This window comes from Silurus aristotelis (genome assembly GCF_946808225.1).
Source record: "Silurus aristotelis genome assembly, chromosome: 15".
Classification (NCBI taxonomy): domain Eukaryota; kingdom Metazoa; phylum Chordata; class Actinopteri; order Siluriformes; family Siluridae; genus Silurus; species Silurus aristotelis.
Genome location: NC_139588.1, coordinates 25266324 through 25291126, shown reverse-complemented (window position 1 = coordinate 25291126; position 24803 = coordinate 25266324). Strand labels below are relative to the sequence as shown.

Sequence of the window (24803 nt, the reverse complement as noted above, 5' to 3'; positions counted from 1 at the left end):
TACTGTGCATTATTTAAAGTTGATATTGCTCCAAAAAATTATAATTTTCAGAAAGTTAAATATGATGAAGTACCGAGAAAATAAATTTCCTAAATTAACATTTTTTTTTTTCATATATACAGTGGAACCCACTTATCTCGCCCTCGGTGAACTCGCCAACCCTATTAAGTCGACGTTTTTGAAGTGGAACCGGCAAATTCTCGGTTTGTCTTAGCATTTTTTAATCGGTTATGTCGATTTTTTTATGTCGCCGAACCCTAATATCTCGAGCACAAGGGGGGCAAATTTGCCACTTAACATCGGTTATGTCAGGAATCCCCCTGCCACGCCCCCTTCGGCGGCGGCATTTCCCGAACACCCTGCTTCTTCTCCCATGCGCTCCTCGCAGTCATGCTGATCACACACACCTGACTCTCATTCGCTCACTCATCCCATCTCCTAGTTAAGCCACTCACCTCCACACACTCGTGGTCCATTATTGTTTGTGCATGATCGTATGTGTTGGATCATGGCGGTCTGAGTAATCGTGTATACGTATCCCGCTACGTACCCTTCTTCTCTGGTTCTCTCAACGGCCCCCCGGATTCCACCGATCCTGCTGTTTTCCATGTTCACGCTGTCTGCACCACGTTTATCCGTTGCTGCCCAGCACTGCGCTTTCCATAGCGCGGATCCGTGGGTTCTCTACACGAACTGTCTCTGCTTTCACAGAACTTGGTGGACGGCGCTCCCGGACTGCAGCACTGGATATTACTGCTTCACTACAAGTATTAAGGGATGATCTCCTGAGTTTCTCAATAAACTTTGTGTGCGTTTACTTCGGCTTCTGCCTCCTTATCTGCATTACAGGTTATGTTGATCCGCATGACCAATCAATTAAATCGCGGCAACGCTGTTGTGTAAAAAAACCTCCAAAAACACGTGCATGTACATTCTCATTTAATAACGCACATCATGTACATAAATAAATGTCAAGCACGTTAATATATTGCCGCCATATTGGTTTTCGTTTATCTCGATCATTGGTTATCTCAATGCTTTTTGGCGTCCCCTAGGCCGGCGACATAACCGGGTTCAACTGTAAATACATGAAATCAGTCCTGGAGCAATCCAGAAAAGTACTGGGTTAAAAGCCATGTCTCATTAGTTTATATTAAAAATTTCATGGCACACACTTACTTTTTAAGCATTTCTCTTATAAAAACAAACGGGCAAGAATACATATAACATTGTTTAAAACTGTAAAGAAAGATATTGTCAGAGAACCACCAGCCACGCCTCCATTCTGCACTCAGCACACTCGCTCAGCCTCTTCTTCCTATTAATCACCCACACCTGTCTCCAATCTACAGTACCCTTAAAAAGGCCCCCATTCCCACTCACTTACCGTTTACAGTTTACACTAAAGATTATCCCTGGACTACCTATGCTCTGTATCCCACCCACTTTCTGCTGTTTGCTTCTTTGGAAGCTCCAGCTTCGTGTACTAAGGCAATTAAAGCTTATTGACTTAATTCTGGTTTACGACTCTTGATCGATGTGTGACCGATATATTGTACTTCTATAGTATATTGTAACTTCTTCTTTTTCTTCTCCTTCTTCTTTTGTCTTCTCCCATGACTAATAGGTTAACAGACCACAGTCTGCTTGGACTAACAACTGCAACTCTTCCATCCTCACCCACGACAACACACCTGAGAATGGCACAAACTCCATCATCAAGTTTGCAGACTCCGCCTTCAGAGCAGAGGACAAGACGGCCTTAAAGACAACAAACTGTCCCGTGCCATCAGAGAGGCGAAGCATGCACATGCCAAGAGAATCCACGGCCACTTCCAGGACAGCGTAGACACCCGGCGCATGTGGCAGGGCAACCAGGCGATCAAGACAACATCACCTGCTTGTGACTGTGATGCCTCCCTCCCAGATGCGCTGAACGACTTCTATGCCCGGCTCGAGGTGTTGAACAACATGGTGGCAAGGAAGACCACCCCTCCTCCCAGTGACCAGCTGCTCTGTCTAACCACAGCTGAAGTGACGAAAACTCTATGCAGAGTTAACCCACAAAAGTCTGGTGGACCAGACAACATTCCTTGCAGAGTGTTTAGGGAATGTGCACAACAGCTACCGGATGTCTTCACCGACATCTTCAACATCTCCCTGAGCAGCGCCATTGTTCCCACGTGCCTCAAGACAACGACCATTGTTCCGATTGCATTTGGCAGATAACCTTACCTGGTCACTCAACACCAGCTCCATCACCAAAAAAGCCCAGCAGCGTCTCTACTTACTGAAAAGGCTGAGAAAAGCCCATCTCCCTTGCCTTATCCTGACCATGTTCTACAGAGGGACCATTGAGAGCATCCCGAGAAGCTGCATCACTGCCTGGTTTGGGAACTGCACCGTCTCGGATTGCCAGAACCTACAGAGTATAGTGAGACAGCTGAGAAGATAATCTGAGTCTCTCTTCTCTCTATAATAATCATTTACACCACACACTGCATCCGCAAAGCCAACACCATTGTGGACGACTCCACATATCCGTCACACACACTCCTCACACACACTTTTCATAATCTCGCCATCAGGGAAGCGGTTCCGAAGCATTCGGGCATCCCTTAAGCCATCAGGCTTCTTAACACAGATCTGAACTGAACTCCCACACGTACACACACACACACACACACACACACAACGGTGTGACTGATCTGTACAACCCGGACTCAATACACACTCGTACTCTGCACACCCATGACTTCTGTACCACTCACATTACATCACTTCATTACCATAAAATGTTTACATGCCATTTATGCACATCTTTCCTGGACTGTTGCTATTTGCTTTTTTGCACAACATTTTGTTTACATTTTGGCTACTGTTCACTTTGTTACAACAGGTTTACTGGCGGAGCTATTTTGTGTTTTGTCCTGCACTGTTTTGTGTTGTCTTGAACTTTTTGCAACAGGTTGCACACATCCACTTTATAGGGCGAGGACACTTATTAGTCTTTAGCCCCGTGTTTTCTATTTCTGTGACTGTTGTTTAATGTAGAATCAGGGTTCTGGTGGAACGTTGTTTTATTTCACTGTGTACTGCGTCAGCTATATATGGTTGAAATGAGAATAAAAGCTTCTTGACTTGACTCTGATTAAAAAGGCACAACAGCAGCCATTTCAGCACCCATGTTGTGGAAAGATGCAGCGCACATGGCAGGGGGGGCGGAGCAACACAACAAGGCATGGCTGGAACCGAATGAGGAGAGCGCCAACTCTTCACCCTCATCGAGAAGGAGGACAGGTCGTAAAATGTCTGGCTCCCGACTCATTCACGGATTATCTCTCCCTTTTTCCCCTAGGATGCAGCGATGGCAGCGAGAGCAGTGCGAGCTATTGCAGCAACCACGTTGGCACTTATCCTGCTTCTTAGACCCTTTAGAGGTCTCTATGTGCCGAGGACATCAAACACCCACCCGTACAGACAGGACAGGGTCTCAGCTCTCCTCGGCCCGGCCGTCGCTTTAAGCCACTCGGAACCAAAGCAATGTTACCCTGAGAGCTCTAAATAACGCTGACTAACGGACTAAGAAATACTTGCATTTACGACTTGCATTCCCTTGCCCCACCACTCCTGTGCACTGTAAATAAAACATGACATGATTCTTGCAATTCTGCTCTCCTGGTGTGTGTGTTCCTCCCGTCACACGGGAGCAACTTTACATTGGTGTAGAACACAAAAACGGGAAATGCCCATCCTGTCACATAACATGGATTCTGTATTGAAACATCTGTTGGAGTCGAACGTCCTCGAACTGCGAAGGAAGCAAGAGTATGACGGCAATCCCGTCCTTAGCCCGGCTCAGGAAGCGCAACGCCTTCTCGCCAAGATGACGGCAAGGGACGACTGCAAACATTTCTATACACGTTTGAGTGCATTGCAATACACAAGGGATGGCCAAAACATGGATGGGCGCGACTCATAGCTTCCTACCTCACGGGGGATGCCCAACTGGCATACTACAGCCTCCCAATAGAAGCAGTGGAAAATTATGATCTATTAAAAGAGCAAATCCTAGATTGATACGGATTATCGCCGAGAAATGCTGCGATGGATTTTCACAAATGGGGTTATAAACCCAAAAATGCTCCAAGGACCCGGATGGAAGATCTAATGCATATCACAAAGAGATGGCTCCAACCGGAAAGGAAAACAGCTGGAGAAATCGTGGAGAGAATAGCCATTGATAAATTTATAAGGGCATTACCCCTCAAGGAATGAAAGGCTGTGGGGAAGCAAACCCCAAAGAGGTATTTGAAGCAGTGACGTGCGCACTATCCACGTTAAGCCTGGAAAGTAAAAACATCCCGTTACCAGCTACCCCAAGTACATGCACAACAAGAATGGAACAATGGCCGACAAGGACAGAGGACCAGCAGGGCCCCAGGGTGCTCTCTCCAAGGGACAAAACCATGCCCCCCGATCCGGGAGTGGGGCCGGCACCCCTGTTCAGACATCCGCGAGAGGACACGAATACATCCTTGTCATGGTGGACTACGCCACACGCTACCCGAAAGTGGTCCCACTGAGAAAGGCCACAACAAATAACATCGCCAAGGAGCTAATTCTACTCTTCAGCCAAGTGGAAATCCCGAAGGACCTACTTACTGACCAAGGTACACCATCTGTCTCAAAATTAATGGCGGATTTCTGTTGGTTGTTGCAGGTGAAACAGGTCAGGACATCAGTATACCACCCACAGACAGACAGGCTTGTGAAGCGTTTCAAGCAGACACTGAAACGAATGCTCCAGCGGGTGATCGATGAGGAGGGGAGAAACTGGGACATCCTGCTCCCATACGTGCTGTTTGCAGTAAACGAGACTCCACAAGCATCGACATGATTTACACCCTTCTAAGGGAGTTTTAACTTGCCACAGGGATAAATGCACACAATTAACCTTGACTGTTGATTTCTGTAAAGCTGCTTTGAGACAATGTCTGTTGTGAAAAGCTCTATAGAAATAAACTTGACTTGACCCTTTGAGCTCCTGTTTGATAGGAGACCTCGGGGACTGTTGAATATGGCCAAGGAAGCATTGGAGGAACAGCCCTCACCAAAACGATTACTGGTCAAGTACATCCAAGTGATGCAAGTGCACATACAGAAGGTAGTGCCGATATTAAGGGAACATATGGAAGAGGCGCAGGCCGAGCAACAAAAGGAATTTAACATGGAAGTGTCCTTCCTTCTGCTGGTCCCAAGCTCAACCTGTAAATTTCTCGGCCCAGTAAACTACCGCCTGCAACAGCCGTGTAAGAGAAAAATACACAAATCTACCACATAAACCTTTTGAAAAAGTTGGTCGAGACAAACCAGGCGGTGTCAGCTATCTGTGTATCCCCCACAGATCCACTAGAGTGTGCCTTGTTCAAAAAGGGGAAGGAGCTAACGGCAACACAGTGGCAGGACTTAACTGAGCTCGTGGACCAGTTCGCCGATGTGTTCTCTGCTACACCAGGTGTGACCCACTTGGCGCAGCATGAGATAAAGACGCCACTGGGGTGATAATCTGACAGCAACCCGAAGTCCCGTGGCCGTGCTATTGAGGAGGAGGTGGATAAGATACTGCAGGACAAGAAATTTAATACTCAGCCAGCCCATGGTCCAGCTCCCCATAGTGGTGATGCCAAAACCGGATGGGAGCCTAAGACTCTGCAATGACTTCCGCAAGCTCAACCAGGTCTCGGAGTTTGACAACTACCCACTAGCCAGAGTGGACGATCTGGTGGAATGGTTGGGAAGGGTCAGATTTATTTCCACCTTAGACCTGACGAAGGGGTACTGGGAGTTTTGCTGTCTGGCCGGCCTTCCTGATCACTCCAACACCTCGCATAGGTGGTGAAGGTGATCTGTCTATGTCCAGGAATGACCACCTTCACCACCTACGCGAGGTGTTGGGAGTGTTCAGGAAGGCCGGCCTGACAGCAAAACTGCCAGTACCCCTTTGTCAGGTCTAAGGTGGAAATAAATCTGGCCCTTCCCAACCGTTCCACCAGATTTGGCCCGCGGGCCTGAGTTTGACACCCCTGCTCTACAGCACATCTATAACCTGAGCCTGGAACAGGTAAGGGTCCTGTGGCTTCGGAAAACATTCGGCATCATCCCAGTTCCAAAGAAGCCAAACCCTGGAAAGCTGAATGATGCCCTGACGCCTCACATAATGAAGAACATGGAGCGGGTGCTGCTACACCACATGAGGCCTCAGGTCCACTATGCCCTCGCCCCCTTTCAGTTTGCATACTAAGAGAAGGTGGGAGTGGAGGACGCTACTATTTACATGTTACACCGATCCCTCTCAGCTGGACAGCATCAGCGGGGCTGTGAGGATTACATTTCTGGACTTCTTCACTGCTTTCAACATCGTCAAGTGGCTGCTCCTCAGTGTTAAACTGACAAAGATTGGAGTGGGCTTATACCTGGTGGCATGGATCACAGACTACCTGACAGGCAGACCTCAGTGCATGTGACTGGGGGAATGAAGTTCTGACACTGTAGTCAGCAGTATTGTGGCGTCACAAGGGACTGCGCTTTTTCCGGTCCTGTTCACCCTGTACACATCGGACTTTCAATACAAGTCAGAGTCCTGCCACGTACAAAGGTTCATGGACGACACTGCTTTTGTGGGTTGTATCAGGAGGGGACAGGAGGAGGATACAAGAAAACTGACCCAGGACTTGGTGTGAATTTAACCACCTGCAACACCACACCAAAAAGACCAGGGAAATAGTGGTGAACTTCAGGAGACCCAGGCCTCAAACAGAGCCTGTGACAATCAACGCTGACTGTGTGGAGATTGTAAAGACCTACAAATACCTGGGAGTGCAGCTGGATGATAAAATGGACTAGACTGCCATCACGGATGCTCTGTGCAGGAAAGGATAAAGCCAGCTGTACTTCCTCAAAAGGCTGGCATCCTTCAACATCTGCAAAAAAGCTGCTCTTCTATGTGGCGGTGTTCTGGGGAGGCTGCATCAAGAAGAAGCACACCTCATGACTGGACAAGCTGGTGAGGAAGGTGGGCTCGGTTGTGGGCACAGAGCTGGACAGCTTGACATCAGTGGGAGAGAGACGGGTGCTGAGCAGTCACGTGTCAATCATGGAAAATCTACTGCATCCACTGCACAGCATCATCTCTAGGCAGACTAGCACCTTCAGTGAAAGGTTGCAGTCACTGCAGTGCTGTCTTTCCTCACCGTTCTGAACTTCCTTAGCCATTCTGAACTGCATTAAACACTGTACACCTCACATTAACACTTTAGTTTACACATAACTCTCTAAAATGCATTGAGTCACACAGGATTTGATAAAACACTGAGTCTTTGCACAGACACTTAACTTGCACAGACTCAACAAACACTGAGGTTTTTTGCACAGATTTTTTTTTTCTTTAACTTACCCTTACCTTCTTATTATTTTGTACTATTTATTGCGCTTATTGCCTATGTTTGTGGATACTGTTGTAAGCTGTACAGTTCCCATTGGGACAAATAAAGTATCTATATATCGCATCCATCCATCTATCCATCCATCCATCCATCCATCCCTTCTTCTTACTGTTACTGCTTCTTCCTGTTACTGCCTCTTGCTGTTACTACCTGTTACTGCCTCTTAGACTTACTGCCTCTTACTGCTTCTTACTGTGCAGCCTCTTACTGCCTGTTACTGCCTCTTATTGTTACAACCTCTTACTACCTCTTAGTCTTACTGCCTCTTACTGCTTCTTACTGTGTGGCCCCTTACTGTTACTTCTTTTTACTGCATCTTACTGTTACTGCCTCTTTCTGCCTCTTAATGTTACGGCCTACTGTTGCACATTTTTTTTACTGTTGCACAAATTACAAGTCTCTACCTCTTGTTGCCTTTTTGCACCGTTATGGTAAATTTAAATTAGTTTGCAATGTTTGCAATTTGCAATATTACAGTATTGTTGTAATATAATGTATATTGCACTTTTTCACAGACTAATAGATTGTGTAGAAATGTAGCGAGTTTAAGACATCGTTATACACATGAACATCCACCAATGATCATAACCTACTGTAAGCTACAGAGCCACACCACACTGAGAAGGGACCATAGCATATTACTGCACCTTTAGCCTATTTTCATACCTATGTGATGTTACTCTTAATAATCTTTGTCTGTAAAAGGTATTTTTCATTTGCTCCTACATGAAAAACTATCTTAGAGAACCGCTGCTTGCCTATAAACCTACGATGACCTGCTACATTCAGCGCCTGTCTCCTGGTATACATGTAACCTGTGCTGCTGGTGCCCTTTAAGCCAAGGCTTCACTTGACCTTTATCTACAGTATTATAGCGATGTTCATACTCAAGTAGCTCTAGTGTACAGTGTGGAGTCTTCAGTCCAACAGAGAGCAGCTTCACTCCTGAATCCTGCAGGTTATTCCCAGTCAGGTACAGTTCTCTTAGTCTGGATGAGTTTAAGCTGAGAATTGAGGAAAGAGCTCTACAGCTTTCTTCTGCCAGATCACACTGGCATAACCTGAAAGAGAAATAACATTTAAAAGATATCTGAAATGCCTCTTTCAAAGTAAAATCTTCTGAATGCAGCTATTCATGTTTCTATTTTAGTAACTTTATCTAAATGTTAACTAGTGAATTTTGGCTTCATAGTTGCGCGCAAAATATCACTAAATGTTTTCAGGAGCAGGTTTAGGTTTTAGGAGCATTGCCGAAAATCTCCTGTTCAGGTTTAGATTCAGTTTCTATAACTGGTAAGGGCACTGAAGAACATTAAAATTATTCTCATGTTCGTGAAGCTAGTTTGAGATAACTTTTGCTTTGTAACAGGGTGCATTGTCATGCTGGATTAATATTAGTCATTAATAATCAGCAGTGCCATTCGAACCTTGTTTGCTATTAACATGCCAAAAGTGTGTCAAGAAACATTCCCTACACTATCAAACCACACCCACCAGCCCGTGCTGTTGATACAAGGCAGGTTGCAGTTATGGATTCATGCTATTAATGCAAAATTGTAACTGCCATCTGTGTGCTTTAAGAGAATTCTACATTTATCATACCAGACTACATTTTTTTCAGATTTCCTTTGTCCAGTTTTGCTACACCTATACCCATTTCAGTCTCAGCTATCTGTTCATGACAGACAAATGGGGAACCAGTTGTGGATATCTGCTGTTTTAACCCATCCACCTCAAGGTTCAACACCTGACATCTGATTGTTTGTGTATGTAACATTTTTGACTGAATTACTGACTTCAGTATCTCCAGTGTAAAGTGTGGAGTCTCCAGTGTGTGTGTGTGTGTGTGTGTGTGTGTGTGTGTGTGTACCTCAGTATCTCCAGGATACAATGTGGAGTCTCCAGTGTGTGTGTGTGTGTGTGTGTGTGTGTGTGTGTGTGTGTGTACCTCAGTATCTCCAGTGTACAGTGTGGAGTCTCCAGAGTGTGTGTGTGTGTGTGTGTGTGTGTGTGTGTGTGTGCCTCAGTATCTCCAGGATACAATGTGGAGTCTCCAGTGTGTGTGTGTGTGTGTGTGTGTGTGTGTGTGTGTGTGCGTGTGTGCGTGTGTGTGTGTGTGTGTGTGTGTGTGTACCTCAGTATCTCCAGGATACAATGTGGAGTCTCCAGTGTGTGTGTGTGTGTGTGTGTGTGTGTGTGTGTGTGTGTACCTCAGTATCTCCAGGATACAATGTGGAGTCTCCAGTGTGTGTGTGTGTGTGTGTGTGTGTGTGTACCTCAGTATCTCCAGTGTACAGTGTGGAGTCTCCAGTGTGTGTGTGTGTGTGTGTGTGTGTGTACCTCAGTATCTCCAGGATACAATGTGGAGTCTCCAGTGTGTGTGTGTGTGTGTGTGTGTGTGTGTGTGTGTGTGTGTGCGTGCCTCAGTATCTCCAGGATACAATGTGGAGTCTCCAGTGTGTGTGTGTGTGTGTGTGTGTGTGTGTGTGTGTGTGTGTGTGTGTGTGTGTGTACCTCAGTATCTCCAGTGTACAGTGTGGAGTCTCCAGAGTGTGTGTGTGTGTGTGTGTGTGTGTGTGTGTGTGTGTGTGTGTGTGTGTGTGTGTGTGTGTGTGTGTGCCTCAGTATCTCCAGTGTACAGTGTGGAGTCTCCAGTGTGTGTGTGTGTGTGTGTGTGTGTGTGTGTGTGTGTGTGTGTGTGTGTGTGTGTGTGTGCGTGTGTGTGTGTGTGTGTGTGTGTGTGTGTGTGTACCTCAGTATCTCCAGTGTACAATGTGGAGTCTCCTGTGTGTGTGTGTGTGTGTGTGTGTGTGTGTGTGTGTGTGTGTGTGTGTGTGTGTGTGTGTGTGTGTGTGTGTGTACCTCAGTTTCTCCAGTGTACAATGTGGAGTCTCCAGTCCAGCAGAGAGCAGCGTCACTCCTGAATCCTGCAGATTATTGTCACTCAGGTTCAGTTCTCTCAGTCTGGAGGAGTTTGAGCTGAGAACTGAGGACAGAGTTCTACAGCTTTCCTCTGTCAGATTACACACACACAGACTGAAATGAGAAAAGATGAGAAAGAATAATGCATTTTTTCCAACTTTCTTTTAAAATAACAAGTGCAACAGTAAAATGTACCATCCTGTTAAGTTACTTAACATTGGCTATCCACATATAGCGATGAATGTGTTTTTATTTCACATACATGAAATCAGTCCTGGAGCAATCCATAAAAGAAAGGGGGTTGAAAGCCATCCAGTGTGTGGAAAATATTCACAGCACTTCACCTTTTCCACATTTTGTAATGTTACACCTTTTCTCCATATTGGAATAAAATCATTCTTTTCCTTAAAATTCCACAAACAAAACCACATGATAACAACATGGAGTAAAGTGTGTTTTAAATCTTTGCACATTTATTACAAAGAAAAAAGAAAAAAAATCACATGTACGTAAATATTCAGAGCTTTTGCTCAATGCTTTATTGAAGCTCCTTTGGCACCAGTTGCAGCCTCAGGTCTCTTGAGTTCAATGCTACAGGCTTGACACTTATTTTTGGGCAGTTTCAATTCTTCTCCTTTGCAGAACCTCTCAAGCTCCTTTATGTTGGATGGGGAGCGCCGATGCACAGCCATTTTCAGATCTCCAGAGATGGAGAGGGTTCAAGTCTGGGCTCTGACTGGGCCACTAAAGAACATTCACAGACTTGTCCTGTAGCCACTACTTTATTACCTTGGCTGTGTGTTTAGGGTTGTTGTCCTGTTGGAAGATGAACCCAGTCTGAGGTCCAGAGCGCTCTGTAGCAGATGGTATTGGCCAAGTGATTAACAGTGCCTGGTTTCTGGCAAACGAGTTCAATCTTTGAAGTGAAGAGCTGCAGAGATGGTTCTTCTGGAAGGTCCTCCTCTCTCTTCAGAGAAACTCTGGAGCTCCCTGACTAAGGCCCTTCTCAACCAATCGCTTATTTTGGCTGGGTGGCTCTGCTCTTAAAAGAGTCTTGGTGGTTACAAACTTCTTCCATTTACGGATGATGGAGGTCACTGTGATCATTGGGTCCTTCAATGCAGCAGAAATGTTTCTGTCTCCTTCCCCAGATCTGTGCCTCGATACAATCCTGTCTCTGAGGTCTACAGACAATTCCTTGGACTTCATGGCTTGGTTTGTGCTCTGACAATAACTGTCAACTGTGGGACCTTCTATAAACATGTGTGTGCCTTTCCAAATCATGTCTAATCAACTGAATTTACCACAGGTGGACTACAATCAAGTTGAGTAGAAATATCATAAGGATGGTCAGTGGAAACAGGATGCACCTGAGCTCAGTTTTGAGCGTCATGGCAAAGGCTGTTAAACTTTCCGGATGCACTGTATGTGTCGTGAGTTTATTTCTAATGTAATGAAGATATCATGAAAAATTGTATTCCTACAAACTTTTATCTGAGACTATATCAGGTCCTTTTCTCCCTCCCCCATTCATACAGACTATCAGATCATAAGCTAATATCATTCAGTGTCAACTTAATGGTTGCAAAAAAATAACAATGGTCATTCAATTTCATTTCGGAATATTAAGAACATTTATCTCTCTGCTTCGTTGTCAAAGTAGCAGGCCAAGAATTCAGGATCGTAACAATCGTTTCCTCTGCACCATTGCGCTAGTCTGGATGATATTCCAAAACCCAAGGGTTATTTGGGTCTTCACATTCAAATTTTTGCTGCTTATTGAAGCTCAATCAGTAGGCTCTGCATGGTGCTGCAACACAAAAAGCATGTTCTGCCCTCACACTAACACATACATGGACTAATTTGTTAGACCACTTAACACATAAACTCCCCCATATAGAGAAAATCTATCAAATGTTTGTCCAGAGATGAAAACAATCTAGATCACTTAAACTCCAATAAACTGTGCCTATCATAACCCAGCCATTAGGGAGGCACAAGCCAGTGCACTCTTAATGCCGGTCCCAAGCCCGGGTAAATGGGGAGGGTTGCGTTAGGAAGGCCATCCAGCGTAAAACATGTGCCAAATCAAATATGCAGATCACGATTAAGAAATTCATACCGGATCAGTCGAGGCCCGGGTTACCAACAACCGCCACAGGTATTGTTAGCTGACAGGGGACTGGTGGAAATTGCGCTACTGTTGGCTGAAGGAGGAGAAGGAGAGGAGGAAGACGTCTACAGAGATGGCAGGAAAAGGAGAAGTGTGGGAGAGTGGAGGTTCGGGTTGGTACTTTAAATGTTGGTACTATGACTGGTAAAGGGAGACAGGGAGCTGATATAATGTAGAGGAGAAAGGTAGAGATGTTGTGTGTTCAGGAGACCAAGTGGAAATGGAGTAAGAGCAGGAACATTGGAGGTGGGTTTAAACTGTATTATTATGGTGTGGATGGAAAGAGAAATGGTGTAGGGGTGATTCTAAAGGAAGAGTACAGTAAGAGTGTAGTGGAGGTGAAGAGAGTTTCTGATAGGGTGATGATCGTGAAGGTGGAAGTTGAAGGGATGATGATGATAAATGTCATCAGTGCCTATGCTCCACAAGTTGGCTGTGAGATGGAGGAGAAGGAAAGATTCTGGAGTGAATTAGATGAAGTGGTAGATGGTGAAGGAAAGAACGATTGGTGATTGGGGCAGACTTTAATGGGCATGTAGGTGATGGGAACAGAGGTGATGAGGAGGTGATGGGTAGGTATGGTTTTAAGGAGAGGAATGTGGAAGGGCAGATGGTGGTAGATTTTGCTAAAAGGATGGAAATGGCAGTGGTGAACACGTATTTTAAGAAGAAGGAGGATCATAGGGTGACGTATAAGAGTGGAGGAAGGTGCACACAGGTGGATTATGTTCTGTGTAGGAGATGCAACCTGAAGGAGATTGGAGACTGTAAGGTGTTGGCGGGGGACAGTGTAGCTAGACAGCATCGGATGGTGGTCTGTAGGATGGTTTTGGAGGCGAAGAAGAAGAGGAGGAAAGTAAGGATTGAAAGAAGAATAAGATGGTGGAAACTGAAGGAGGAAGAGTGTAGTGTGAGGTTCAGGCAAGAGGTCAGACAGGGGCTTGGTGGTGGTGAAGAGGTGCCGGATGATTGGGCAACTACTGCAGGAGTGATGAGGGAGGCAGCTAGAAAAGTACTTGGTGTGACATCTGGAAATAGAAAGCAAGACAAGGAGACGTAGTGGTGGAATGAGGAAGTGCAGGAGAGCATTAGGGGAAAGAGGTTGGCAAAACAGAAGTGGGATCGACAGAGTGATGAGAAAAGTAGGCAGGAGTACAAGGAGATGCGGCAGCAGGTAAAGAGGGATGTGGCGAAAGACAAGGAAAAGGCATATGAGGAGCTGTAGGAGAAGTTGGACACTAAGGAAGGAGAAAAGGATTTGTACCGATTGGCCAGGCAGAGGGACCGAGCTGGGAAGGATGTGCTGCAAGTTAGAGCAGTAAAGGATTGAGAGGGAAATGTGTTGGCTAGTGAGGAGAGTGTGTTGAGAAGATGGAGGGAGTATTTTGAGCAGCTGATGAATGAGGAAAATCAGAGAGAGAGAAGGTTGGAGGATGTGGAGTTGGTGAAGCAGGATGTAGATAGGATTAGTAAGGAGGAACTGAGAGCAGCAATTAAGATGATGAAGAATGGAAAGTCGGTTGGACCAGATGACATACCGGTAGAAGCGTGGAGATGTTTAGGAGAGATGGCAGTGGAGTTTTTAAACAGATTGTTTAACAGGATTCTGGAAGGTGAGAAGATGCCTGAGGAATGGAGAAGGAGTGTGCTGGTACCGATCTTTAAGCATAAGGGAGATGTGCAGACCTGCAGTAACTACAGGGGAATTAAGTTGATCAGTCACACCATGAAGTTATGGGAAAGAGTAGTGGAAGCCAGGCTGAGAGAAGAGGTGACCATCTGTGAGCAACAGTATGGTTTCATGCCGAGGAAGAGCACCACAGATGCCTTATTTGCTTTGAGGATGTTGATGGAGAAGTATAGAGAAGGACAGAAGGAATTGCATTGTGTATTTGTGGATTTAGAGAAAGCGTACGACAGGGTGGAGAGAGGAGTTGTGGTATTGTATGAGGAAGTCAGGTGTGTCAGAGAAGTATGTGAGGGTGGTGCAGGACATGTATGAGGACAGTGTGACGGCAGTGAAGTGTGCAGTAGGTACGACAGAGTGGTTCAGGGTGAAGGCTGGACTGCATCAAGGATCGGCCCTGAGCCCTTTCCTGTTTGCAGTGGTGATGGACAGGTTGACGGACGAGGTCAGACAGGAGTCTCCCTGGACTATGATGTTTGCAGATGATATTGTGATTTGTGGTGAGAGTAGAGAGCAGGTTGAGAAGAGCCTGGAGAGGTGGAGATATGCGCTGGAGAGAAGGGGAATGAAAGTCAGTAGGAGTAAGACAGAGTAGACAGATGTGTGTGAATGAGAGGGAGGGCAGTGGAGTGATGCGGTTGCAGGGAGAAGAGGTGGAGAAGGTGGAGGAGTTCAGGTACCTGGGGTCAACAGTGCAAAGTAATGGAGAGTGTGTTAGAGAAGTGAAGAAAAGAGTGCAGGCAGGGTGGAGTGGGTGGAGAAGAATGATAGGAGTGATTTGTGATAGTAGGGTATCTGCAAGAATGAAAGGGAAAGTTTATAGGACTGTGGTGAGACCTGCGATGTTGTATGGATTAGAGACAGTGGCATTGAGTAAAAGACAGGAGGTGGAGCTGGAGGTAGCAGAGCTGAAGATGTTAAGATTTTCGTTGGGAGTGACGAGGATGGACAAGATTAGAAATGAGTTTATTAGAGGGACAGCACATGTAGGATGTTTTGGTGACAAGGTGAGGGAGGTGAGATTGAGATGGTTTGGACATGTGCAGAGGAGGGACATGAATTATATTGGTAGAAAAATGCTGAAGATAGAGCCAACAGGTAGGAGGAAAAGAAGAAGGCCAAGGAGGAGGTTCAAATTCAAATTTTTCAAATTTCAAATTTTATTCATCACATACACATACATACAGGGTACGACATGTAGTGAAATGTTTTATACGATGGTTCGGCATGAGGAAATAGGATGGGGGAAAGAAAAGGAGGCAGATAAATAACTATAAGGTAAAAGAAAAACTATTAAAATAAAATCAAATAAATAAATAAAATAAAATAAAAGAATATAAGGTATAAAGATATATAAAAGGATAATGTATGAAACAAATATACATATAAACAGTAAACAATGTGTAGTAAAAAATGTAAACAAAATAAAAATGTAAACAATAGGCAATTTGTGGTGGGTTGTCCATAAAGTGTCCGTGTGCGGTATGGTGTGGTGTAAAGGTCCGTAAAGTGTCCATGTGCAATATGGTGCAATATGGTCCATGTGGTATGAATAAAATAAAAAGCGCACTGTGCTGTGCAAGTCCAGAGTTTAAAGTGACGTGGTGCGAAGGTGAATATATGTACAGAGAAGTGTGATGATGATGGTGGAGAGAGTGGGCCAGTTCTAGATCCTGGGTGTTTCCTGGTTTAAACACCGGATGGCCTGCGGGAAGAAGCTCCTCCTCATTCTCTCTGTGTTCGCTTTTAGGGAGCGGAAGCGTTTTCCTGAACGCAACAGAGAAAAGAGTCCATTGTTGGGATGGTTGAGGTCCTTCATAATCTTCCTGGCTCTGGTCCTGCACCGTGTGCTATAGATGTCCTGCAGGTTAGGGAGCTCAGTGTGGATGGTACGTTCAGCTGAACGCACCACCCTCTGGAGGGCTCGTCTGTCCTGCATGGTGCTGTTCCCGAACCAGGAAATGATGCTACCTGTCAGGACGCTCTCAATGGTGCAAGTGTAGAAAGTCTTAAGCACCTGAGAGGGTAGTTTAAAGTCCCTTAAGCGTCTCAGATGGTACAGATGCTGCCGGGCCTTCTTCACCAGGGTGTTGGTGTGACAGGACCAAGACAGATCCTGTGTGATGTTAACACCAAGGTACCGGAAACTGTCCACTCTCTCCACTGGGGTCCCGCTGATGTTTATAGGTTGGTATGACCGCTCCCGCTTTGTGCTGAAGTCCACGATCAACTCCTTAGTCTTGCTGACGTTCAGGAGAAGGTTGTTCTCCTGGCACCATCTCTCCAGGTTTTTAACCTCCTGTAGGTAGGCCGTCTCGTCGTTGTTGGAGATCAGACCCACCACAACAGTGTCGTCAGCAAACTTGATGATGGTGTACATTGTCATGTGTACAGTCATGTGTGTACATTGAGTAAAGCAGGGGGCTCAAAACACAACCCTGGGGGGCGCCAGTGCTGAGGGTGAGGGTGGGTGAGGTGTGTTTTCCCACCCGTACGGCTTGTGGTCTGTCTGTCAGGAAGTTAGAGATCCATTGACACAGCGGCTGGCTGAGCCCAAGGACCTCCAAATTAGAGGTGAGTGTGGAGGGAATTATGGTGTTAAACGCTGAACTGTAGTCCACGAACAACATCTTTGCATAATTCCCATTTCTTTGGTCCAGGTGGCTCATCGTGGTGTGGAGAAGATGAGCAATGGCGTCCTCAGTAGAGCGGTTCTGACGGTACGCAAACTGTAGTGGGTCCAGTGTGTCTGGTAGTGATGCAGTGATGAAGTCTCTGACCAGTCTCTCGAAGCACTTCATCACTACTGAGGTCAAGGCTACAGGGCGGTAGTCGTTAAGGCAGGCGGGCTGGGGTTTCTTCGGGACAGGAACAATGGTGGACTGTTTGAAACATGAGGGGAAAACAGACTGTTCCAGTGAGAGGTTGAATATCTCAGTGAACACCGGTGCTAGCTGGTCAGCGCAGGCTTTCAGAACCCGGCCTGTGATGCCATCTGGTCCTGCTGCCTTCCTGGTATTCACTCTCTTGAAAGCCCTCCTCACGTCAAGCTCCGAGATGGTGAACGTGTTTACCTCTCCGGCTCTCTCGGCGTGCACGCTGGTTGTGCCGCTAGCGTGGTTAGCTGCAGCCTCGAAACGAGCGTAAAAGGTGTTTAGCCCGTCTGCCAGAGAAGCGTCCGCATTCACCATTCTAGAAGATGGTGTTTTATAGTCCGTTATTGTTCTTAGTCCCTGCCACAGGTTCCTAGAGCCACCATGTTGAAACTGTGACTCTAGTTTCCTCCCGTAGCGCTGCTTTGCTTCCTTCACCGCTCTGCAAACACTGTAAGACGCAGCCTTGTACTCGTCCATGTCCCCGGTGGCGAGCCCCGTGTTGTAGGCAGCGGAGCAGGATCTCAGAGCGTCGCGGATAGTTTTATCCACCCACGGCTTCTGGTTGGGAAACGTTCTGATAGTGGTTTTCTGCACTGTATCATCAGCTAGTTTCCCGATGAATCCCACAACCGCTTCCGTAAACATGTTGACGTCATCAGAGCTGCGCCGGAACATGTCCCAGTCTGCGTCATCCAAAGCGTCCTGCAGAGCGGCCACCGATTGGTCAGTCCAGCGCGCGACTTCCCTCTGAACTGGAGCTTCCTGTTTCAGCCTTTGTTTGTAAACAGGCATGAGGAAGATGGCGGCATGGTCCGATTTCCCAAACGGTGGACGTGATTGTGCCTTGTAGCTGTTCTTGAATGGCGCGTAACAGTGGTCCAGTGTTCTTTCGCCCCTGGTAGGGCAGGTGATGTGCTGATGAAAGTTCGGTAGTGCGCGCTTGAGGTTGGCACTGTTGAAATCTCCGACCACAATGAGCCCAGCGTCCCGATGCTGTGTTTGGTGAAGAGTTATTGTCTCGTGTAAATCCCATACTGCAGTGTCTGTGTCCGCTTGAGGTGGAATATAAATGGCACTGACAATGACCGAACTGAATTCCCGAGGTAGATAGAAGGGCCGACATTTGATGGTCAGTAGTTCCAGATTTGGTGTGCAGGAGCGTGAAAGAGGAACGATGCTCACGCTGTCGCACCAGTGGTTGTTCACCATCAGACACACTCCACCTCCTCTTGACTTCCCCGACTCCAGTGTTCTGTCCATGCGGTAAACCGAGAAGAACTCGGCCGGCTGGATGGCGTGGTCCGGTACCGCTGGGTTCAGCCATGTCTCGGTGAAGCAGAGAAGGTTGCAGTCCCGAATGTCTCTCTGGAACTTGACCCTTGCCCTGAGGTCGTCGAGCTTGTTCTCCAGTGACTGGACGTTGGCTAACAGGATACTAGGTAAGGGAGCGCGGTGTGCGCGTGCCCTCAGCCTGTTCCTGATGCCGGCTCGTTTCCCTCGCGGACGCCGGTACGGGTCGCGTCCTTTGTTCTCCCTCAGGATCTCGCTCGGCCAGCATGGGTCCGGGTTTAAAAATGGCGAAAGGTGAGTGCATTGTACACCAATAGATATAAGAGTGTCTCTGTCATATCTAATGATGTCCATCTTGTGTAGATGGAAGTGTAACTACTTAAATAAAAGTATAAAATAAACAAAAAAAGAGAAAACGTAGCCGGAGCAGTCGTGACGGCAGCCGACCTCACCGGCGCCATCTTGAAAGGTTCATGGATGTGGTGAGGGAAGACATGCAGGTAGTTGGTGTAAAAGAGGCAGATGTAGAGGACAGGGTGGTATGGAGACGGATGATCCGCTGTGGCGCCCCCTAATGGGAGCAGCCAAAAGAAGAAGAAGATTAACATATCTTTAATGTGTTATTTAGGATTATTTTTAATCGTCTTTACAGTAGATCAGTAGAACTGCCTTTAATTTAAATGGAAGATGCATTGACTCTTCATGGACACACAGCTGGGATTCAAGTCAAGAAGCTTTTATTGTCATTTCAACCATACATTATATATCTGACGCATTACACAGTGAAATGAAACAATGTTCCTCCGGAACCCTGGTGCTTCAAACAACAACAGGAACAGGATCTCTTTTCCATCAGACTAAAACACAGAAACAGTGTGTTCATCTTCAAGTACTTTATTTTCATTTCTTCAATTAGTGATCAAACTCCTCATATCAATAATATCTGTTTCTCTGTATATCTGTGAATCGGAGTGTGTGTGTGTGTGTGTGTGTGTGTGTGTGTGTGTGTGTGTGTGTGTGTGTGCACATGAGATATTTACTTATACTTAGATAATTATAGTTAAAATATAGTTAACATTTCTTCTTCACAGTCATGTTTGGATTTGGATGCTCAGATTATGCGGGTGTTTCAGTCGTCAATATAATCTCATTAGTGTTTAGATTTCTTTAAATCCTACTGTAATGCAAGTTTAAATGTAAACACTGTAAATCTGTCAACGAACACAACTAAAACACAAAACCTGACCCTTTAATTAGTGTTATTAACCCATTCATTTAGTAGTTTATTAACAGTTTTTTATTTATATATTTATATACAAATGTAAATGTTCTCAGTGTGGCTTTCAGAAAACTTCCCAAACAAAGAGACACTGAACAGTAAACTGGTTTAATCTGTTTTACTTTCCAGAGGGTGGAGTATATAGTGGAGGGTGGATCTCACAAACAGATTACATGTACACAATATTGTAGAAAGACCAGACAAACTGTAAATTAAACCACACCTTAATGGACAACCTGTGTGTGGACTTTAGTGAGAAAGTTACAGGGATAAGGGCCTCCCATTCTCCCAGGAAATCTAAAGTTGGGAAGAGTAAATTCATCAGAATTCCATCTGCATGTGGTGTCTTTTATCTACAGCAGGTGTAATTTGTCAGCATTCCTTTACAGAGAGCAGCAGCTGTTACTGTAGTTTTACTTCCTGTCTGCTTGTTTATCTTCAGCATTTGATCAGCAGGTAAATGCACAGCATCATGATTCAACATGTTATACAATAATTATAGCTTTCAACATTGCAGCTCCACAATGATCAGGATCATCAGCACTTCTTCATCACATACTGACCATCAAGTCATTGTTTCCAAAACCCTCACTTACTGATGAGTCCCCCAACCATTCTCTCTCTCTCTCTCTCTCTCTCTCTCTCTCTCTCTCTCTCTCTCTCTCTCCCTCTCCCTCCCTCCCTCCCTCTCCCTCCCTCCCCCTCCCTCATTTTCTTCATGAGTTTGCTTGTTTTCTCTCAGACCTCTTGATCAGTTTTGATAAAGTGCTGCTTGTAGGAGATTTTAATATTCATGTAGATGATGCAAACGATGCCCTAGGATTATCATTTGTCGATTTACTAAACTCTTTTGGAGTTAAACAAAACGTCACCAGACCAACCCACCGTTTTAACCACACACTAGACTTAATAATATCCCACGGAGCAGACGTCACTGATATAGATATTTTACCCCAGAGTGATGACATCACAGACCATTATCTCATACTGTACACACTACCGGTAGAGCAGATTAACCGTGTTTCACCACGGTATCGACTTGGTAAGACTATTGTTCCAACCACTAAGGACAGATTCATAAATAACCTGCCTGATTTATCTCAGTTTCATATTAAACCCATAACTGCTGATCATCTTGATGAGATGGCGAACAACATAGACCTTATCCTCACTAGCACTTTAGACACTGTTGCCCCCATCCAGTTAAAAAAGGTTCGAGAACAAGCACCTGCACCTTGGTATAATAGTCATACGCATGCCCTCAAGAGAACAGCACGTAATCTGGAGAGAAAATGGAGGAAAACTAAATTGGAGGTATTTAGAATTGCGTATAAAGACAGTATGCTTAGCTACAGACAGGCGCTAAAAGCTGCTAGAGCTGAACACCTGAGCAAACTCATAGAAAATAACAAAAACAATCCCAGGTTCCTTTTCAGTACAGTCGCCAAATTAACAACAAATCAGGGATCTAAAAAATGTGTTCCATCACAGTTTAGTAGTGAAGACTTTATGAATTTCTTCACTGAAAAAATAGATAACATTCGAAAAACAATTGTGGCAGTTCAACCTCTGACAGCATCTCCCGACACAATCGTACCTACAACCCCACAACTACACTGTTTTACATGTATAGGACAGGAAGAGCTGTATGATGCTATTATGAAAGCTAAATCAACAACATGTCAGTTAGATCCAATTCCCACTAAACTACTGAAGGAAGTGTTATATACAGCTGGTGAGCCTCTTCTCAATATTATTAACTCCTCACTATCGTTAGGTCATGTCCCTAAATCCCTCAAGTTAGCAGTTATTAAGCCCCTCATTAAAAAAACCTAATCTGGATCCAAACACGCTATCGAATTACAGACCAATTTCAAATCTCCCATTTATGTCTAAGATTTTAGAAAAGATTGTCGCTGCCCAGTTATGTAACCACTTGCAGGAGAACAATATCTTTGAAGAGTTTCAGTCAGGTTTTAGGCCCCATCATAGCACAGAAACTGCTCTAGTTAAAATCACTAACGACCTGCTTTTAGCTTCAGACCAAGGCTACATCTCCCTATTAGTTTTACTAGATCTTAGTGCTGCGTTCGACACTATAGATCATGATCTTCTCCTCGATCGCTTGGGAACGCCTTGGTGTCCCCCCGGAAGAGCTGGAAGAAGTGTCTAGGGAGAGGGAAGTCTGGGCATCTTTGCTTAGACTGCTGCCCCCGTGACCCGGCATCGGATAAGCGGGAGAAGATGGATGGATGGATGGACTTTTTTTTTGGTCTCAGCCGTTTTGTTCCACTATTTTCTACCAGCCATATTATTTTTTTTGTCCCCAAAATGTCTTTTTTATGTGAAAGTTATTCTGAAATATATAAACACAAACACCAGCCGAAGTTCTGTGACATAAACAGAGGAATAAACATCTAAATAACAACATTATTGTTTGTTTGGAGCAGAAATGCTTTACAGCATGTTGTTCACTGGACCCTCATCTTTCCTAATAAACGGGGATTAGCAGCAGTGGATGTGTTTGTGACTCGTTATTACAATAATGATGTAAACAGTGCAGTTTTTTATGCATGTTGTTGTTGTGTACTGCTCACACACATTCAGCAAATACATTCATTATACTTTTTCCATTAAAAACAGAGATCTGACATCGCTGCTTGAGGCTGAGAGCTTTAGAATGATGTATAGTGACTCATGGTTTCTCTTCTCCCTTTTTATGTCATCTATTGCTAAACATTAACACCTGAGAACAATTGGCTATTAGTTGCGCTCACGCGCCCAAGAAGCCTAAGAAGTTAATAAAAAAAAATTTTTAACTGCAAATTTTACTCCATTTTTATCTTTATCTAACCTTCCACCTGTAAAGAAAATGATTAATGATGACCTTTGACCTATACCTTTCAAGATAACATTTGATGAAACATGGAAACTGTACCTCTCTACTTTAACTCACATCAGTTTCTCCAGGTTACAGTGTGGATCCTTCAGTAGATCATTGAGAAGCTTTAATCCTGATTCTCCTTCTTCATTGTTGTACAGATTCAGTTCTCTCAGATGCCATGAGGAATTTAATCTCAGAGCTAAAGCCAGAGCAGCACATCCTTCATCTGTAATCCTGCACTCAGACATCCTGAAAGAAAAAGAAGATCTTTTCACACTTTATTCACTGAGGTTTAGCACCGGAACCATTCAGTACACAAAATCTTTAAAGTTAAATGACACCCCCTTTGGCCATAAGACTTTTTTTATAAAATGAAAACATTGTATAAAAGGAAACTCTGTTAGAACTCAGTTTGTGAGTAAAGTGGTTTACGAGTGTTTTGTAGTACGAGCAAAATCTTTTTTTACAATTTGCATTGGCTTGCAAGCAAAAATCTGATATACAAGCATCATAGAGTATTTGCCCCTCAGTCTTTGTATAGCATATTATACACAAAGTACAGTATGGGAAAACTTGAATCAATATACGAGTAAATTGGTTCTGCGAGCACGGTTCTGGAACAAATTATGCTCATTAACCGGGGTTCCACTGTATTATATTTTAAATTTTACTGCAGAGTTACTTTAAATTTGATGAACAGCTAAATTCATGATTCATGACTTATTAAGAAATATCAAAGTTTACAAACACTTTTTTTAGGTGTCGTTCCACCCATGATTAGGACACCATGTTTAACACACAAACCTGTAATAATGGTGCCAACATGGCGGTGTGGCTGTAGCTTGCAGCAGCATCTCCGGATCCAAAATCGTGCTTTTCACATATTTACAGTTTAGAGACTGTTACGTCTTTGTTTTCACGGAGAGACGTTGCTCAGCGACAGAGTACTGGACGCCGCCATCTAACTAGATGGGCAAGCCGGGTTTCATGCCGACAGAAGAGCAGCTCTGTATTTTTATATCAAGAACTCTGTGCTTGTCTCCCACTATTGCTCATCGTTAATGAAGTTTGTGACTGTAAGATGCAGGCCATTTTATTTCCCATGGGAATTTACCACTGTTTTTATTGTCGGAGTGTACATTCAGAAAAAAGCTAAGGAGGCACTGTGTGAATTCTATGTGGTTATTAGCGACCTGCAGAATGCTCATGGACTGGACCACAGCCACTTTCAGGACAGCAGAGACACTTGGCGCATGTAGCAGGGCATCTATTCGATCACAAATGACAAGGAAGACGGTGCCTCCTCCCGGTGACCAGGTGCTACATCTGACCACAGTTGAAGTGAAGAAAACTCTATGCAGAGTTAACCCACTGATGTCTGCTGGACCAAACAACATTCCTGGCATAGTGCTCAGGGAATGTGTAGAACAGCTAGTGGATGTCTTTACAGACATCTTCAACATCTCCCTGAGCATCAACGTTGTTCCTACATCCCTTAAGATGATGACCATCGTCCCCATGCTGAAGAAGTCTAAAGTCTCCTGTCTCAATGACTATCATCCCGTCGCACTCACACCCATCGTAATTAAGTGCTTTGAGAGGCTCGTCATGAGGTACATCAAGTCCCAGCTACCACCTTCAATGGACCTCATGCAGTTTGTGTATCATCCAAACCATTCCATGGATGATGCCATCTCTACAACCCTCTATCTGGCCCTCACCCACCTGGAGAATAAGGACACTTGAGTACAAATGCTTCAGTTTGCAGTTCAACATTATCCCTCAGCACCTGATTGAGAAGCTGAGCCTTCTAGAAACACCCAAGATGGCGGCGCGAGTACATCGCGAGGCTCAGGGTCTCTCCAGAATCTGCAATTTTGTGGTATTTCTGTTGCTCATATCGGGTCTGTTCGTGCAGAACAGCTGTGCATATACATCGTACACCCGACGTGAGCTTTTGGATATTGGTTTACGACTCCCCAACAGTTTTATTGACAACCTTCATCTCCTTCCTGAGATCACCAGAGCACCCGAGGCAGCTCACTCTACCCGGCCGGGCGGAAGTGCTCGCAGGTGGCGTCGAGATCGTAAACAAAGGCGGGGGAAGCGTGGTAGAGTGAAAGCTAAGCTAAAGCTAACACCACACCGGCTCTCTTTACCCAGCATCTTCCTCGCCAATGTTCGGGC

At 45.1% G+C, this 24803-nt stretch overlaps 3 protein-coding genes across 3 annotated transcripts in view; 1 reads left to right on the top strand and 2 right to left on the bottom strand.

The window, feature by feature from the left end:
* LOC310737933 (uncharacterized protein) overlaps positions 1 to 24803 on the top strand; it is a 184000-nt gene that overhangs the window by 98559 nt on the left and 60638 nt on the right. The window lies entirely within an intron of this gene.
* The window catches only part of LOC310737875 (NLR family CARD domain-containing protein 3-like), a 51925-nt gene that overhangs the window by 1132 nt on the left and 25990 nt on the right, over positions 1 to 24803 (bottom strand). The window contains 2 exon segments of the mRNA XM_083562589.1: positions 8393 to 8566; positions 10368 to 10541. Of these exon segments, the coding sequence (XP_083418715.1) occupies positions 8393 to 8566; positions 10368 to 10541 (348 nt within the window).
* On the bottom strand, positions 16030 to 18924 carry LOC310737893 (uncharacterized protein). Its single transcript, XM_083562635.1, has 2 exons — positions 16783 to 18924; positions 16030 to 16258 (listed from the first exon to the last, which is right to left on the bottom strand). Exons 1-2 carry the CDS (start codon positions 18805 to 18807, stop codon positions 16103 to 16105), a joined length of 2181 nt encoding a protein of 726 aa, XP_083418761.1. The 5' UTR covers positions 18808 to 18924; the 3' UTR covers positions 16030 to 16102.